This window comes from Pleurodeles waltl, chromosome 5, assembly GCF_031143425.1.
Source record: "Pleurodeles waltl isolate 20211129_DDA chromosome 5, aPleWal1.hap1.20221129, whole genome shotgun sequence".
In the NCBI taxonomy this organism is placed as follows: domain Eukaryota; kingdom Metazoa; phylum Chordata; class Amphibia; order Caudata; family Salamandridae; genus Pleurodeles; species Pleurodeles waltl.
This window is the reverse complement of record NC_090444.1, coordinates 384,521,459-384,541,451: the sequence shown is the minus strand read 5'-3', so window position 1 is coordinate 384,541,451 and position 19,993 is coordinate 384,521,459. Positions and strand designations below refer to the sequence as shown.

General features: G+C 40.5%; 1 protein-coding gene across 5 annotated transcripts in view; it reads left to right on the top strand.

Moving 5' to 3' along the window:
• The window catches only part of PLCB4 (phospholipase C beta 4), a 985,968-nt gene that overhangs the window by 912,388 nt on the left and 53,587 nt on the right, over positions 1-19,993 (top strand). For all 5 annotated transcript variants that reach the window (XM_069234144.1, XM_069234142.1, XM_069234140.1 and 2 more), the window contains 2 exons: positions 5,689-5,764; positions 11,719-11,894. In XM_069234144.1, the coding sequence (XP_069090245.1) occupies positions 5,689-5,764; positions 11,719-11,894 (252 nt within the window). The remainder of the gene's footprint in view (positions 1-5,688; positions 5,765-11,718; positions 11,895-19,993) is intronic.

Sequence of the window (19,993 nt, the reverse complement as noted above, 5' to 3'; positions counted from 1 at the left end):
TAGTGTAGTCAGTTCTTAACCTGTAGCCCACTGACACCTGGCAGTCAAAAAAACATCTACTCTAGAAAACTAAATTACATTAGCAGATTAACACAGTTTGTTTACATTAAAAAACAAATGCAAAAATAAGAATTTTAAACCTATCTGTAAATGGGAAGAAATGTGACATCAGAGACTAAAATTAAGTTGGTATCCTTAGCTTTATTCTTGGGAGAAGTGCAAGTACAGAACACGGATACCCATGTAGTTGATTAGTCACCTCAATTAAAGTACTGGTATGCATAATAAAAGAGAGTGTGCATATAGAGAAAAATACAAACTGTTAAGTTAAATGCCAACACATCCCTCTCGTCTTTCAGAAATTAAAACACATTTTTGAAAAACTGCAAAATTCTTTTTAGAATTACAATGTAGATATTTTTTTGTTTGTTTGTGAATTAAATCAAAATGTTATGTTTCATAATTTGTGTGTTTTCTTGAAGTATACCTATGTCTGTATTTTTGTTTATTGTTTTGAGGTTCAAATCACTGAAATAACTTAGACTGGGGTGCAAGGAATTGTGGTAGTTATTAAGTGGGGGTCCACAGAGGCTAAAATATTATGAACCAGCTAATGGATATCATGGAGCTTATTTAGAGTTTGGCAGTTAGGGTGCTCCATCACAAAGGTGACAAAGTACCCTCTGTGCCAAATTTAAGGCATGCCTTCCTGATTCAAGTTGGGTGGACTTTAGGTATGTCAATGATGGAGCCTCCTCTCTCTCTGTCACTAACATACCCTTCTGATGGCCTGAAAGATCTTGCAGTTTGACCACCCGCCCAACTTAGAGTGGGCAATTGAATGGCTAGTTCTTGTTTTCCCTTATTGACTTGAAAAACTTTGTGGTAAAGGACAATAAAAAAATGTAAATGACCCCCACACCAGGGGGAAACTACTATGGTGTTGGAGTCATTAGTGTTAGTTTTTTCAAAAACAAAATCCCGCTTTGGGATTTCGTTTTTAAAGCAAAACAGGTTAAAAGTTTGACAGGCAGCCATCAAATTTGATGTAGTTGTCCATCAAATGTTTAATTTATTGTCATGAACCACAGCAATGGCGCTTCCTGTCAATGACTAGAGTTGTCCCCTGGGTCAGTTCATAGCTCTAAATATGGAGGACAGGTGCGCTGTAAAGACAACAGAAGGCCAGATTTATTAAGGAGGTGATTGTCTTTGTTTTATACAAGGTGATGCAAGGTAGCACAATTTCTTAATTGAGATTTACGAAGCTTTCTGATTTACATTCTGCATCACTCATAGAAAGAGGAAAATACCTCTTTGGTTTGTTTTTGTGCAGAAAGGTATCCCTTCCTGTACAAAAACAATCATGCCCATAACACTGCCACCCTTGCACTATTGTGCAAGGGTGCCTTCATTGGAGCTAGGTAGCACACAGTGCATCTGCAAAACAAGAGAGCACAAATGCTTCATATGATTGTAAATATGGAACATTTCTGCTCTCTCCCATCCACGCAACACAGCACAGAGCAGCAAGTCCCCTTGCTGTGCCATGTTGCGTGAAATAATTGTAACTGTGTCCCGGAGTACTTACCTTGCTGCCCTGATGGAGTAAATGTTGTTCGCTGACCTCTATATCAGGCCTATGTTTTTTAATAATGAGTACACTATGCGGTTTATGGAGAAAGAGTAAATGATTCCTCTTGGCAATAAGTCTCCATTTTAAACAATTGTAAGCCTGTTTGAACTGTATAAACTTATCAGTGAAACCTGGCATATGCCATACCACAATATGCTGTACTACATGCTGAGAAGATAAAAGCCAGAGAGGATCTACGTAGCTAAAAGAACCTGGTTCACATTCCAGTTTACAGTATATATGGCACAGGGATGTCACAGCTGATTAACCCCAGCTTAACCTAGCAAATGTGTGTGTTTTTGAACATATGTGTCTTTGTTATCATAACATTCAAACGCATTAGCAGTACTGAGCAGTTCTGCTGCAGTCAACACAAAGAAAATTCCTACAGCAGTTTCTGCATGCCATCCATAACACCGCACGTGTTAAAGACACTGAAGTAAGTCTTCATATTTATGTGGATGGTACCCTGTTGGTGATACCTCTTAGTGATTATATTAATTGGGCCTCTATTCTCTTATTCAGTGTAATTGAAGAGATGCGGGGCTGCTGCCCAGTTGGCTGGCACTAAATGCTAGCAAAACTAAGCTGCTTTCAGGTTCCAGGCCCGTGGGGAAAAAAAAATTAAAGATATGGGCATTGGTGGATGCTAAGATAAGCCTCTCTTGTAGGGAGACATCTCTATAGGTGACTCTCAATAAACATTTTACGATGAAAGACCATGTATATATTTTTTTTTAAATAAGTGACTTTTTTTATTTATAATTTGGGTAGAGAATGGTAGAGCCAAATTGCATGAACCACAGTAGGCTCTGGTTTGGATTATTATTGCTATCCAATTATATAAATAAATTATTTGGGCCTTCCCTAAAAAAGGAATAGCTTTTGGCTCCATTACTAGGTGACCTCTCCTCTGACCAAGACAACAAGCAACTTTAGTTGTGTTTTGACCCTCATTATTAAGGTATGATGCAAGCACAAAGTACAACGGGTCTACATCTGTGCACACCTTGGAGGGAGATGCTACAGAGAAGAGTGGCATCATGCAAATGTCAGAGCTCACACTTGTGCTAACGTGTTAGCGCGGCCTTGGCTTATCTATTTTGTGTTAAAATAGTAAGCATTCGGCCTTGATTAATGTCGATTAATCTTTTGACTCATTTAAATTATTATTGTAGGGTATCTTAACACTCATCAATAATAAACAATTAAAAAACAATAGAGAATCAGTAAAGAACACACTATGATCAATTTGGCCACAAATAACCACACCATTGGTATCAATTGGTATGTTCATTTTCCTATATTAACAATGCTAAAGTCACCAAAATTAGTCTCAAAACCAAATGGTGAAGATAAAGAAACACCACAGGCTGACCAAATCTTAACTTGGATAAAGCAACAAGAATGATAATCTCAACAGCGAAAACAGTCACTACAAGCAGCAATATTTGAGATGGAGATATAAAATACATCTTTTCAGCAAGCAAAATAACATCAGTTCATAGGCATAAAGAAACACCACACTAGCCTCAGATTATCATTAGCATGTTGAGCTTCATGCAAAAGTTTTTGTAACACTAATTTGGAAAACATGTAACAATGGCGTTATCAAAACATCAGCAGTATTAAAACAGTAGCAGCTGGTACCTGAAAAACAAAAGACAAATAACAAGGTACAGATCATTTATAATTATCTATCCCTATGGAATGTAAGCAGTACGGCCACGTCTTTATCAGGGGGACAGCAGTGTCAGCATCATGATAGGGCAGGGTAAGGAGGATGGTTTAGAATTTGAACTACAAGATCACTAATCCATCAGAGCATTATTTCAGTATTTGAACAGGCATAATAAACTCTGAAAATAATAAAGTACCAGGATGTAAGTAGACTAACTGGTAAAGCATGACATGTCAGAATGACAGATCACCATGAATAATAAGAGAGCAAACTCCTCAGAAGAGAATAATCCCAACTCTCAGTGAACAGATCATTAAATTAAAGTACACAGATATCTTCTATTGGCCGAAAACATCAAGCGAAGAAAGAACATCCAATTACAAAAACATTAGATATCAACACTGCATTAGAAAAGACTCAATAAGAATTGGCAAAACGTCGATTGGGTGCTTTTCCATTAACATAACTCCAAACTATACTAATTGTAGCTTCTTAGACTTGCTTCCAATGGCTGTCAGTAGGCCCTTTTGTTCAGCACATTCCAAATACGCTGTTGCTGGACAGTAGTTACAAAGATGTGGAAATAGTCTTGTGTTGCACAATTTCCTCCAGAGAAATACATTTCATTAATACATGCACAGAACAAGTTTGTGACTTAAACAAAAGAAGTTTGTTTTACAGCAGACATGAGAACATCTAAATCTTTCTTTACTGGTACAATGGCAGATAATCAACTTCTCTCTGTAACCTCGCCTGCTTGAGGCCCAGCAGAAAGCAAGAAATACTCATATTATTTTACCTATTAATTTTACTCCTTAAAGGGACGGACTGCTTAATACAGCATTAGTACATTATTTTCAAAGTGCAAGTGCACGTTTTTGCACTCAATGGTGGCCAATAAGAAAGGCACATTTTATGTTACTCGTAATTTCAACATAAATTCATCATATATATTCTAGACAAATGCTAGTTAATTATTAGTGCTAATTTCAGTACTCACACATGCCAATGTCACTGACAAAATTTGAAGCAGCCCTTGCATCATTTTGCTTGTATCCTTGTGAATTATAGAATGAGACCAACTCTGTGTAAATCATTTTAATCATTCTGAAATAACTGTGACCCGTAAATCATTTTAACCATGCTGTAATAACTGTGACCTGTAAATCATTTTAACCATGCCGTAATAACTGTGACATCATTTGCTAGGTCACACTATTAGGGATAAAAAGGGAAGCAAAACTTATCCTTTTGATAAGGGATGCTTTGTCAGGATCCTGTTCTCTATGACCCCCTGCTGTTGAATATGTGTGAGAATTACTTTCCATTTTATCTCTAATGATACGAGGTCATGAAGAGAACTCTTATACATATGAGTTGTAAATCCCAATAAAGGAAAGACGAGTCTTCACAAATCTTGTTTTCCTAGTGTTTGCGGTTTTTAGATCAGTTAGGCCTATGTAGAAAACATCTTTATGGAAAAAACAAAACTCCACCCCACGTTACATTATTAGGCCATGGGTACAATACAATTCTTAAAACAAGGCATGGTTTGGAGATATTGTATTTGTAATATTGTAATTCTTATACATAAACCAATGCTCAATCCAGATGTCTCTAGTCTTTTTAATCTAAGATGATGACACAAAGTAGTACTCCTTTTCTCACACCACATTATATTTTTTACGGCTTTCATTTCATGTACATGAATATATGAATTTTGGTGGTCAGCCTATAACTATCAGACAGCGTCTTCTTGGGGTTTCAGCAATGGTGACATAGCAGCTTCCTATGGTTCCAAGAGACACAGCTTTCTCGAGGGTAGCACTTTGTAAAGATTGAGACAAACAAAATTCCTATAGTAAAGTGTATCAGCTGTCACACTGGGGAGACTGACTATTTATTTCTTGCTCACGTGAAGGTAGTTGAGGTCCTTAATACTACATACATGTTTGAGCAGTGATTTCTTACGTCACAAGAAGAGATCAAATATTCATAAATGAGGTTTCAGCCATCTGTGCTCGGTCTGTGTTCTGTTGTGTGAGCTCATTCTTGGAATATGTATAATAAAAGTTAAATAACATAAGAGAAGGGTGCTACCTGTGTTTACATTCGTCTCGTCAGACCAAAAATGGACTGTTTACCAGGCCACATTCCTTTGCTCAAGGCAACAAGCAGCATCTACTAGAGCACTGATTTCCTTCTAGTCCGTGGAGCTGTAGAAGTAAATTGGAGCTTCAGTAATATAGATAAAGGAGGATGTTCTCTCAGAAGACTACTGCCAAAGCATATGTATATGAGAAATGTTATTAAATATGCCAATTAGAATATTTCTAATAGTACCAGTATTTTAATTTTCTGTTTCTTTCAGCGTAAATAACAGTTCTGAAATGAAAAAGGAGACAGAACAAAAGGTTCAAACACTGACATCCAATCATAAATCGAAGGTAAGCTATTTATTTTGTTCCCATACATGTAATACGGTATTTCACCAGTCTTCATGAGGTGTTGCAGAAAATACTTATGATTTTCGTTAGGAAATACACTTTGTAGTTGTGAAGTCGAAAATTATACACCAAAAACCTAAAATGCTTACCACATTTCTATAGTAAGCAGCTAACGGAGAAAGCTACAGTAGTGCTCCTATATATTACCTGCCTCGTTAATTACAGAGCTCTCCTGCCAGATACATCTCATATTCTACCACTTTAACTAGAAAATTTATAATTGGTCGTTTTATAGTGCAAAAACAACAGTTTTTGGAGATTACAGGAACACCTTTTATATGTTCGTGTGCTTCTGACACAAGTTCAACTTGAGGTTGAAAAGTGATACTGGAAATAATTCCAAATTTGGTGGTGAATGTATAGGAGTTGTTGACGCCTGGATAGCCTAATATACTTTTCTGTGTCTATATGACTCAACGATTCATGACACTAATTCGATTTGAGTTTTAAAAGATAAAGCTTTTAACCCACTGGCTTCCTTCACTTTGAGTGACTGCACAAAGCTTGTGCACACAGTTTCATCCGCTTAAAAATAGGTTGTTTCTTTTAAATGTCAAAGCTCTTTCAAAGTGTGCTTCTTGGACTATATTTTTTAATATTAACTATAGATAAGGGTATTTATTTTGTCTGGCCTTCAGGTGCCCAGTTAGATGATTATTATTCCCTGTCGCCTTTTTAAAATCGCCTTTATAAATCATAGTAATTGCCTGCAAATTGAGTGCTTGCTTGGGTGATTATTTCTTTTTGTCACCATCACAAAAACAATGGTAAAATGTGTGGCACAACTGAAAGGCTTAAAAAAAAAAAAACAATCTGTCACTAGTAAAAAATCAGTCAATGATTTCACAAGTTATAAAATCTTGCCGAGCCTAGTTTTGTAGACTTTGGTCAGACATCCTTCTTTCTGACCACCCACATGTCAGCAATTTACTCACGGGCCAAAGTTCCATTATAAAATATTTTATTGTGCTCGTGTTCATTATGCTTTTGAACTTGCTTTGTACTAGCTGGGACCTTTATAGCTATTCCAAATTTTCTTGAACCGAGAAGTGATTTAATGTGGTGCACACAACTCTACAACTGGAGACAATTGTTATAAAATCCTCTTTTCAGAATTATGACAATGTGCCTGAAAATATTGTAGGCCTAAATATGAGTGTTCCAGTATTAGATTGGTACATAATGCATCTGATAAATAGCAGTACCCTTGGGGTTGTTATTTATTGGATTCAATAAATTTGTTCATTTAAGACTTTCACCCATGAAAATGGGGCTTATCAAACCAATATCCTCTTGTTGTGATATTTTCCGTGCCTTTTTCTCCTGGTAAAGATAGACAAGTTGGTCTTTCCGTTATGTGAGCACCCACAGTCAGACCTTTAGTCTTCTGTGTTTTCAGTTTATGATTTGGTTTGCTCTTGTCACATATTTCCAAATTCGACATTTCAAAGTTGATTCTAAATGTTTGTTCATCTATAGGCTCTTTAGGACTAATAATTTAGACCTCATCACTGATACGTTTTTAAACAATATTAGCTACATTGTACCTTAGCGGCCTAATACCCTGCAGCCTCCAAATAAGTAATGCACACAGATAATAGGAGTCAGATTAGACACTGCGACCAAGACTCCCATTTGAGGTTAGACAAACACACAGGCTTTCATGTTTAAGGAAACTCTAAGGATGGCGCTGTCTCACAGGACTCCGGTAATCTTTGTTTCAGTTGATGGTCACCATTATGATGGTATATTGACACTGCTTTCTGTTCAATAATTTTCTGTTATTAATAGTGTCTCTTTCCTGACTGTGCATATATCAAATTCACTCATAATGATTGTTAGAAATGGGGTCTTTGGTTGACAGTCAGGTTACCCCCTGTTCAAGCAAGGACCCTCACTCTAGTCAGGGTAAAGGAGAATCACCCTCAGCTAACCCCCGCTTGCTCCCCTGGTAGCTTGGCACGAGCAGGCAGGCTTAACTTCAGAATCAATGAGGTAAAGTATTTGTACCAATACACACAATAATTCAGTGAAAACGCAACAAAATGACACAACACAGGTTTAGAGAAATATGGATTATTTATCTAAAAAGCACAAGACCAAAACAACAAAAATCCAACATACACAAGTCAAGGTATGAATTAAAAAAAAATAAGAGTCTTAAATCCTTTTAAAAAACAGTGAGAACTTGGTTAGCGTACAAAAGTACCTGGGTAGCTTCAAAATAACACCGCACGGGCGAGTGAGCGTCTGGAAAGGCCAGGGATGCATCAATTTCTCACTCGCAAGCAAGACAGTGGGTTGTTCCTCCTCCAGTCAGGTTGGCGTGCGTGGTTTCTCTTCTCCTGCAAGAGAGCAATGCGTCGATCTGGACAGCCATCTCGGTTCGGGCAGGCTTTGCATTGTTTTTCCACTCCCAGCGATGTTGCATTGAAAATCCGGTCGCACGGTATAAAAAAAACACATTGCGTGGGGTTTGCGTCATTATCAGCCTCTGTTAGCGGGTGTTATGCGTCGTTTCCCCAGCTGCGTTGCGTCGATCTTCCAGCCGCAATGTAGATAGAGCATTGATTTCAGCTGCAAAGCGGGTGGCGTGTCGTTTATCAGCTGCTTCATGGAAGGTGCATTTGAAATGCCCTCGCACAGCGGTCTGTGTGTGGATTTTCAGTCTTTGTCTGCCAGCTTCACCTTTCAAGGGCCCAGAAACTGGATAAAGGGCACAACTTGGCAGGGCAGGAGTCTCAGCAGAGAGTCCAGGTGGTGGCAGGGGAAGCCTTTGATGGCCCTAAGACTTCAACAACAGGAGGCAAGCTCAGTTCAAGCCCTTGGAGATTCTTCACAAGCAGGAATGCACAACAAAGTCCAGTCTTTGTCCCCTTTCACAGGCAGAAGCAGCAGCTTCAGGATAGCTCCACAAAGCACAGTCACAGGCAGGGCAGCACTTCTCCTCAGCTCTTCAGCTCTTCTCCTTGGCAGACGTTCCTCTTGATTCCAGAAGTGATCTAATTTTCAGGGGGTTTGGGTGCTCTTCTTATACCCCTTCCTGACTTTGGAGTAGGCCTACTTCAAAGGAAAGTCTCTCTTGCTTGTGAGATCCTGCCTTGCCCAGGCCAGGGCCCAGACACACACCAGGGGGTTGGAGACTGCATTGTGTGAGGGCAGGCACAGTCCTTTCAGGTGTAAGTGACCACTCCTCCCCTCCCTTCTACCACAGATGTCTCATCTAGATATGCAGGGTACACCCCAGCTCCCTTTGTGTCACTGTCTAGAAAGAGGTACAAAGAGGCCAACTGTCAAACTGACCCAGACAGGGAATCCACAAACAGGCAGAGTCATAGATTGGTCTAAGCAAGAAAAATGCCTACTTTGTAAAAGTGGCATTTTCAAACACACAATCTCACTAAAAGATGTATTTTTAAATTGTGAGTTCAGAGACCCCAAACTCCACATGTCTATCTGCTCCCAAAGGGACTCTACGCTTTAATCATATTTAAAAGCAACCCCCATGTTAACCTATGAGAGAGATAGGCCTTGCAACAGTGAAATCCGAATTTGGCAGTATTTCACTGTCAGGACATATAAAACACATTAGTATATGTCCTACCTTAAACATACACTGTACCATGCCCCTGGAGCTACCTAGGGCCTACCTTAGGGGTGTCTTACATGTAAGAAAAGGGAAGGTTTAAGCCTGGCAACTGGGTACATTCGAATTGGCAGTTAAAACAATACTCACAGACACTGCAGTGGCAGGTCTGAGCCATGTGTACAGAGCTACAAAGGTGGGTGTCACAACCAGTGCTGCAGGCCCACTAGTAGCATTTGATTTACAGACCCTGGGCACCTCTAGTGCACTGTAGTAGGGACTTACCAGGAAATCAAATATGCCAATCATGGAAAGTGAATTACACATACATCTTACACAGGAGCACTTGCACTTTAGCACTTGATAGCAGTGGTAAAGTGCCCAGAGTAACAAAACCAACTGTAAATAAAAGAGTCTATCACACATCAACAACCTGGGAAACAGAGGCAAATATTTAGGGTAGACTACGCCAAGGATGCCAAGTCTAACAGTAATGATATACACTATGTCCAAAGGAAATCTGTCATTGAATTTTCCTATAAGCCAAAGTGAACCAGGACAGAATGTCCTGTGTGTGTAACGCTGTAATTGTCTGCTGTAAGATATGTTATTGACTCAAAGTAGGACTATTGCAGCATTTCATTCTTTAACTGGACTGTTTAAAGAAGTTGGTGTCTAGGTTTCAGAGAGTCTAAAATAATACAGAAAAAGTAATGATGACAATGTCAAGGAACACACATATTACCAGACAACGAAAAGTCTGCATATGTTCCCTATTATTCAAACAATTAGTTTAAAAAACTTTATGGTTCTTCCAGGAGCAGTTTGAGCATATTGCCCTCTTTGAGTATAACATTAATAACAGATCACAGCACACTTCATTTCTGAGGATGATACTCAAAGTAGTTTTATGTGATGTTATGCAAACTAAGTGGGTGACTGAACTAGCCAGTAGCACTGTATACCGGGAATAGAGTCTTTGCAAAACAGCCTTTGTCCATTTTGGGATAGCTCTGATCCTTATATATTAAATGAAATACTTGTTTTTAATTAAGCCACTTCCTGTGCTTTAGACTGGTGATTGGAATGGATTCTTCTCTCTTGTCAATAACAGCATGCACCTTAGAGGAATCACTCTATGACTGAAAGTGCAAAATTATATAATCACCCTAAGAATTCAAGGGCATTGAAAACAATAGAACATCCAAAATGGTATCAAACTCTACCATTTATAACCTCATAACCTTGTTTTTAATCGTAGCAGTCCTAGGACCAGTGTAGAAATCATTTTTTTATTTGTTTTTAAAGCATTAAACCAAATGCAGATTACCATCGCCCATGAAAGAGAGAAGTTATCATGCACTTAACTCAATGAGAGGTATCACTCTTTTTACAGAGAGCATTATTGTAATCTTAAGAATATACTGCTGTTAGAATAACAGGTGAGGGTGAAGCAGTATAAGTCAACTCTGCATCACCATACTCAGGCTTTAGGTCTAGGTAGTCTCTTTTCTTGCTTATGCAGTCAGTTCAGCTGATGCATTGGTGCTCTTTCCAGGGGCCTCGGAATTTATTAAACTTCCTTGGCTACTTATGCACATATTCTTCTGTGGCCATGCAACAGTCTAAATCTGATTTCCATATATTTATTTTGGGGGAGTTAGTGTCCTCACCGTGGCAGAAAAATGCCAACTTTCTAAAAGTGGTATTTTCAAAATTGTATTCTTAAAATTCGACGTTACCATTAAAGATGATTTTTAATTTCTCAGACACCAAACAGTAAATGCTCACCTAATGCTAATCAGACATTAGCACTCATTACATGCAATAAAAGAACCTACTGTTACCCTATGGGAAAGGTAGTCCCTGCAGTAGTGGAAAACAAATTTAAACGTTTTTTGCTATCAGGGACTGTAAAATTTAAAAGTAAATGTCCAACTTTTTACATACAATGCAGCCTGCCGTATGGGCTGTTTAGGGCTTTCCCTAGGGGTGATATGTATTAAAATTGAAGTTTTAGTCATGGAAAAACGTTTAGTTTGCCAGGTAGAAATGGCAGTTTAAAATTGCACACACAGTCTGCAATGGCAGGCCTGAAACATGTTTGAAAGGACTGCTTAAGTGGCTGGCACAATAAATGCTGCAGGCAAACTAGTGGCTCTTAGTTTCAATTTATAAATTGTGTTTCTACTTAGAAGAATTTGTGTGGTTGAAAGTTAAAATGTTTAGAATACAAACAGTTATCGCAGATGCTTGTTACCTACCCATATTTTTACATAAACCTTATTAATCCTCTTCCATTCAACAGGTAAAAGATATTGTGGCACAGCAGACAAAAGAATGGTCAGAAATGGTTAACACGCACACCGCGGAAGAGCAAGAGCTTCGAGATAGTCATCTAAGTCAGCAGTGTGAGCTACTGAAAAAGATGCTTATAGGCGTCCATGAACAACAAACTCAGCAACTGAAGATATCCCAAGAAAGGTGAGTAGGGGCTCCAATTGATAGCGCTCTTGACGTGAGTACAGTATTCTTAACACAGACACTTAGTTCACACACAAGATAGAGTATAGGGAAGCCTTGTTGTTTATATATGTTTATATTCATGTATATTTGTATAAACTGTACCAGTTTGTTGCTGTCATGCTGGATTTATGTTTGCTATCCCAGGAGAGGGTCTTTGCTTCTGGAGCATTATTGAAAAGCTAGTACCCAAAGGTAATAATCATAAGACTGTCAAGGTGTTGGGATCGCTCAAAGGGAGTTCCATGCGAGGCAGTTAGAAAGGTCCACCAGTTGAAGATGGCAAGAGTTTCTCAATTACTGGCACAGAGCACTGCCCTGGTTTATTTACCGTTAGAAAAACCCACTGTTGCAGCGCAAAACTGTGCGGCACTGCGTGAGCCCCTGCTTACCCTTTAGCAAATAACCTCCCTGAACTCATTCACAAATGGCACCATAGAACATTTTTTCCGCAGTAGGTCCTTCACATTATACGCATTCCACAAAATGATGTTCAACCAATGCTCAAAGATGCCACAACAAATATGTATGCTCATCAAAAGCAAGCCTTAACTCCAAGCAATCATGCAGAAGGATGAAATATAGAGGGAGATTGGTCAGGGCAGAGCCAAACTTCTGAACCCCTTCGCTGCCAGGCCTTTTCCCCCTTAGGTGGCAAGCCTTTTTTTTGCTATTTGGGGCACTTCGCGCTTAGGCCCTCATAACTTTTTGTCCACATAAGCTACCCAGGCCAAATTTGCGTCCTTTTTTCCCAACATCCTAGGGATTCTAGAGGTACCCAGAGTTTATGGGTTAACCCTGGAGGAGACCAAGAAATTAGTAAAAATACAGCAAAAATTTCGTTTTTTTTTTTAAATGGGAAAAGATGGCTGCACAAGAAGGCTTGTGGTTTTTCCCTGTATATTGTATCAACAAAGGTTTTGTGGTGCTAAAATCACCATCTTCCCAGTTTTCAGGAACAGGCAGAGGTGACTCAGAAAACCCCATTTTTCAACACAGTTTTGGCATTTTACTGGGACATACCCCATTTTTACTATTGTTTGTGCTTTTAGCCTCCTTCCAGTTAGTGACAGAAATGGTTGTGAAACCAGTGCTGGATCCCAGACAGCTAACCATTTCTAAAAGGTAGACAAAATTCTGAATTCAGCAAGGGGTCATTTGTGTAGATCCTACAAGGTTTTCCTATTGAAAATAACAGTGGAAATAAAAAAATATTGAAATTGAGGTTAAAAAAATAGCAATTTTTCTCCATGTTTTATTCCGTAACTTTTTCTTGCAATGTCAGATTTTCGAAAGCAATATACTGTTACGTCTGCTGGACTCTTCTGGTTGCGGAGTTATATGGGGCTTTTAAGTTCATCAAGAACTCTAGGTACCCAGAGCCAATAAAGGAGCTGCACCTTGCAATGGGTTTTCATTGTATACCGGGTATACAGCAAATCATTTGGTGAAATATAAAGAATGAAAAATAGGTTTCAAGGAAACCTTTGTAATTCCAAAATGGTCACAAGATAAGGTGTTGAGAAGCAGTGGTTATTTGGATATCTCTGAATTCCGGGGTTCCCATACTAACATGTGAATTACAGGGCATTTCTCAAATAGTCATGTTTTTTACACACTGTGTTACATTTGGAAGGAAAAAATGTAGAGAAAGACAAGGGGCAATAACACTTGTTCTTCTATTCTGTGTTCCCCCAAGTCTCCCGATAAAAATGGTACCTCACTTGCATGGGTAGGCCTAATACCTGTGACAGAAATGCAACATGGACACATCACATTTTTACATTGAAATCTGACGTGTTTTTTGGAAAGTGCCTAGCTGTGGATTTTGGCCTTTAGCTCGCTGGCACCCAGGGAAAACTAGCAAACCTATACATTATTGAAAACTAGACACCTAGGGGAATTCAGAATGTGGTGACTTGTAGGGCTCTCACCAGGTTCTGTTACCCAGATCCTTTACAAATCAAAGACTTTGGCAAAAAAAACACATTTTCCTCACATTTCGGTGATGGAAAGTTCTGGAATCTGAGAGGAGCCACAAATGTCCTTTCACCCAGCATTCCCCTATGTCTCCTGATAACAATGGTACCTCACTTGTGTGGGTAGGTCTAGTGCCTGTGACAGGAAATGCCTCAAAACTTAACATAGACACATCACATTTTCCCAAAGAAAACTGACCTGTTTTTTGCAAAGTGCCTAGCTGTGGATTTTGGCCTCTAGCTCAGCCAGCACCTAGGGAAACCTACCAAACCTGTGCATTTTTTAAAACTAGACACCTAGGGGAATCCAAGATGGGGTGACTTGTGGGCTTTCACCAGGTTCTGTTACCCAGAATCCTTTGCAAACCTCAAAATGTGGCAAAAAAAAACACTTTTTCCTCACATTTCGGTGATAGAAAGTTCTGGAATCTGAAAGTAGCTACAAATTTCCTTCCACCCAAAATTCCCTCAGGTGTCCAGATAAAAGTGGTACCTTACTTGTGTGGGTAGGCATAGTGCCCGTAACAGGAATTGCTCCAAAACACTACGCGGACACATCAAAATTATCAAATACAAAACTACCTGTTTTTGCGGGGAGAGGGGGCACCTGCGTTTTTGGTCCTGGGCTCAGCCGCCATCTAGGGAAACCTACCAAACCCAGACATTTCTGAAAACGAGAAACCCGTGGGAGTCCAGGGTGGTCTGACTTGCGTGGATCCCCCAGTGTTGTTTTCTGAGGGCTGGGGGATCCTCAGCAAACCTCAACAAACCTCAAATTTTGTTACAAAATCAACACTTTCACATATTTGTGTGAGGGATCACTGCACCACCACAAATTTCCTACCACCCAATGTTCCCCTCAGTTTTCCAATAAAAATGATACCTCACTTGTGTAGTTGGCCAAGTGCCTGTGACAGGGAAGAGCCAAAAACAGGTCGAAAATGACGGGGAACCAAATCGGGTCCAAAAAGGCAATTTAAAAAAAAAATATTTAGGCTGACAAGTGGGGCAGAATTTTTATCGGTATAGATGCGACAATGCTGGGTGGTAGGAATTTTGTGGATTCCTGCAGATTCCGGAAGGTTCCATCACAAAAATGTGGGAAAAATGTGTAATGTCATGCAACGTTGGAGGTTTGCAGGGCATTGTGGGTAAGAAAATGGTGCGGGTGCATGTAAAGCACACCACCCCGGACTCACCCAGATGTTTAGTTTTCAGATGTGAGTAGGCCTCATAGATTTTTCTACATGGCAGCGTCCCAAAGTCCAAAAAGTGCAGCCCTCACCCTTCCAAGTGGGACGATTTTGAGAGTTAGACAAGCTCTCATGGCCCAAATGTAAAACCAAAACCCAAAATAATCACATGTTCTCTTGCTGGTAGTGGGATAAGATGTTTTAGTGTGAGGGGGGAGAGCTGAAAGACTGTTTCCCCCTTCAGTTAGGGTGGGGGCATAACCACCCCACGCGTTTTTTTATTTTATTCCCTGGCATCTAGTAGGCTTTCTACCCCCCATCTCCCCGGGGAGTGGATCAGGGATAATTGCCCCATCTGCCCACCGGTGGGCAGAACAACTTTATCCCCATTTATTTGGGGTAGGGGTATGCCATACCCCCACTCTCTTTTTAAAAAAAAATCTTCTTTGGTCTCTGTTGGGCTTTCTGCCCCCCTTGGGGCATTACAAAAATAGGCCGACAATAAATTTGCACCTCAGAGGAGTGACCCTTGCCTAAATGGTCGTTCCCCTTGCACGAAATTGGCGCAGGAAAAAAAATCCCTGGTGTCTAGAGGTTTCTGCTCCCCGTGGGGGCAGATTGGCCTAAGAAAAATAGTCCATTCTGTCCCCAAGGGGGCAGAGAAGGCATAATAAAAAAATTACCCCCTGGGGAGCGACCGTTGCCAAAGGGGTCACTACCATTACCAATATAAACAAAAATTAAAGAAATCCCTGGTGTCTAGTAGCTTCTGTCCCCCCTGGGAGGGCAGATATGGCCTTAGAAAAATGCCCCCCCTTGGGGAGCGACCCTTGCCAAAGGGGTCACTCCCCTTATGCCAATTTAAAAAAAAGTCCCTAATATCTATTGGCTTCTGCCCTCCCCTCCCGGGGGTAGATTAGCCTAATTAATATAGGCCGATCTGCCCCCACGGGGCAGAAAAGGCCTAATAATAAAAATCCTCCCTCGGGAGCGATCCTTGCTTAAGGGGTCACTCCCCTTATAAACATTATTTAAAAAAACATCCCTGGTGTCTTATGGCTTCTGTCCCCATCCCCTTATATGCCAATAACAAAAAAACAAAAAAATCTCTGGTGTCTAGTGGCATTCCTGCAGCACGATCGCTTTGTTTCCCTTTTCATGCCTCTCTGACCTCCCCTGCCCCCATTCTGGGGAGAAACAAATCTGTTTCTCCTCTTGCTTCCAGCGCGATGGGAGGCGACCTCTGATGATCGCATACTGACGTCATCAGATGTCACAGTGGGGTCGGGGTGGAAGGGGAAGCAATTCCCCTTCCAGCCCTGCCACGGAGGGATGGGGACGTCATCAGATGTCACAGAGGGCTCGGGGTGGAAGGGGAAGCGATTCCCCTTCCAGCCCTGCCCTGGGGGGGTGGGGAGGTGGCCCTTGAGGGGAGCGCCAGCCTTCCCCAGATGGCCTCTAGCAGCACATAATGGTTACGTCCGTGGTGCCTCAGTGCCGTGCCACCGGACATAACCATTACATGCGTGGCAGGAAAGGGGTTAAGTCACAGAGAAGCATTGAAAACTGAATTGTTCCATACCACCTTTACCAGTACTCTGTACAAGAGTCAAGCAATTGAAGAATGTTGCCTGCAGCACCGACTGAATTATTTACATCCTCTTTTAAACTGCAGCACCACGACGAATCTAAAAGGCTACACCAAGCATTTTATAAATAAAAAACTATTCATCAAAAACACCTTATGAAGAGCTCTAATTTTTTATTATGGGGAAACCCCTCTACCCATGTGTCCATCGCCATTGTTTCAGTAACACTAGGCAAATACTTATGGATGTCTTTATCTCACTGGAATATTGGAAGGGAAATGCAATGTTTTGCTCAAATGTTGAGTTTGATGAGGGGCTGGGGCCAGGCTCAAGTGCATGCCTGGGGAGAGAGGGTAAAGTTGTGGCAGGCTAAGCAGTGCAGAGGGGGTCTGGATAGACAGTAAACTGGATGGAAGCATCAGACCACAAAACACCACAAAACGTCATCATACTGCTCTGACTATGGGATGTCACTTTGAGACAATCCACTTTTAAAGGAAATATAGGGTAGGTTTTTGAAAAATTGTACTCAGGCTCCTTCCATTCTTTACCACACAAGCTCATATCATGGCACAGAAGCATGATGTCCTCACCTGCATAAATGCAAAACGCTATCAAAATGATGAAAAAAGACAAATTAACATGCATCAAGATCCGTGATTTAGACCCATAGTGATGACCACCATGATAAAGCCATGTAAAAATGATTCATTCATCCAGATTTCTTTGCTCATCAGAATATGACTAAGAAACATCACTTACTAGGGGTTGCTTACTGGGTAATGTACTACGTGAATTTCCGTAACCATATTAATCCTAGAATATAAATACTCATACTCAGTTTGCACCTTTTTTAAAAATTGTTTTGTCCTTTGTTTTCCTCTCATGATTTAACAAACAAGCAAAGCAAATTTTCTTTTTTCTCAAGAGCATTCTACTTTGTAGAATTCGTAATATTGAACAAAATCAGTATGTTCCATTCTCATTATGTAGGCTGCAGAGATACCAAATGATAAAATTGTTCAATATTTTGCCCAACTGGAAAACCTTTTGTAACGTGGTTCAATTTTTGCCTTCTTTGTATAAATGAAGAAAAAATTCTGTCAAGCTTCACGTAGTGGAACCCTTTTTAAATAAATTGTTGTTTACTGAAGATTGTGCTTGTGGGTGTGTGTGTGGTCTAGGGGACATTTTTAGATGGCAACACTCTGTACATTTGTAAACATCAACAAATGTTCAAACCATTGTTGACCATTTTCTTTCTTGGAAATAATCAGACCTTTACTCCTGCAAAAAAGCAGTATGAAATTCCTTTCCATAGTGTCTAGCTGATCAAAATTGGTGGAGGTTAGAAGAATGGCTTACTCAAGTTGAGAAAATACTTTCCTCATGTAGAGTTAACAAGTGAAAAAGGAATTCACAAAAACCTTTAAGATTATGGGCCTGATTATGACCTCAGCGGATTGGATACTCAGTCACAAAGGTGACAGATATCATGTCCCCAATACTACAAGTTCCATTATATGCTATGGAACTTGTAAAACGGTGTGCGGGATATCTGTCACCTTTGTGATGGAGTATCCCAATCCGCCAAGGTCATAATCAGACCCTATGTCTGAAAAAGCTGCAACTGACTCACATGTCAAGGCTTAACCTTCTAAATGTAAAAAATGTGCATGCCTATATTTATGACCATTTCAAAGAATCAGATATGTGACTTTTTAAAGTTAATTCATTGATCACTAAAGATCCATTTGTAGATAGTTATGTAATTGATCTGCTCTGCAAAGCACACAAGTGAAAGTCCCCCAGTCGCTATTAGCTAAAGGCTCTGTGCCTCCCCTACTCAATATGTTTTGAAGTCAGGCCCCTCTCAAAAACTTTATGGGAAGGCTTGGGACAGCAAGAAGTGTAGGGCTGATAATATCAGGGACATTTTTTCAGTAGCTCATACTAAATGTGAAACATATAAAGGAGCAAACAACTGAATTAGACAAAAACACTACTCATTAATTAAGATCCTCATGCTCGGGTCCCAAGGCAACTGCACCTTCTGCACTAATGATAGCTGCGGCGCTGAATAGCAGGCCATCCCCGCTGCCACTTTCACCCATACCTCACCATGTTTGGCTATCACTCCAATCTTGAAACAGACTGTCTGTCCCTTTCAGTAAATAAGAGCTCCCACGTGTTGCCTAGCTCATTCCTAATTCTTCCACATGTCTATTGTAAAGTTAGACAGTCATAATTGTGATGCAGTGGGCGCTTCACACGTCTGACTCCCACTGTTACTTTGTCTGCTTCACTAACTAAACCTATTACCTGGCGAAGCAGGAAGTCGCCCTTAACCCTTGTTAAAGTCCTCCTCCCATCCTCCTTTCTGCTATCTCCCTGAAGCCTAGTGCTAAGGTGCCTCCTCTGCTCCAATTATCCTCTCTCTTGGGCCATTGGTCTGATGCCAAAAACAATACTGGCATAGAAAGGGTGCATTGAGCCATAATGCAAGAAAATAATGAGTAAAGCAACAATAATAGGAAGCTAGTTGGCCCCTCACACCCCTGAGCTCTGGTGCCACTGCACTTGCAGCAACAATGATACCTACTCCTGCCCATTCCACTGGCCATTATTTCTAGGCCTGGGGCAAAAATCATACTGTCTTTCCCTTTGTTTTGAAAAAAGGAGTAAATACCCACACTATACCTTAGTAACACAACCAATATTGGGGTGCAGTGGCCTCTCACACCATCGTCCCAGTGACAATGCACCTGCTGCACTGATGGTAGTGATGGCCCTTCAAATACAAATGAGCCCACATTTCTCAACACCTTCTTCGGCGCATCTCTCTGAGGAGAGGGGGAAGCTGTCTAATTTATAAACAAACAAATTATATCCACATAGCTCCTCCTCTTCTGACCATCTTGTTCACGTTATCCATGGATTTTGCTCCTTTCCTCTTTCTCCTGGAACCTCCAGGGTCCAAATAATCAGATTTAACAAAGTGGCATTTCAGCTGGGGATCCCCTGGATCAAAGCAGGCCAATACCACTTGCCTCTGCATGCATATGCCCCTTTGATTGAACAGGGCTTTTAACAACTGTCTCTTTTCTTCTCTCGGTGCATCGCAGAAGCTGACCTGGTGAAACAAGTCGCTTTCCCCCAGATCACGCAGTCAATGCTTGTTTTGTGAACCCTCCCAGTGGAGTTTTAGGGGGAGAAACCCTAGCTGGTACCGTAGGAACTGCTCCTTAATGGAAACTATATTTCCGGTGCTGAAATATTTCAGTGGCGTGAGAGCCTTG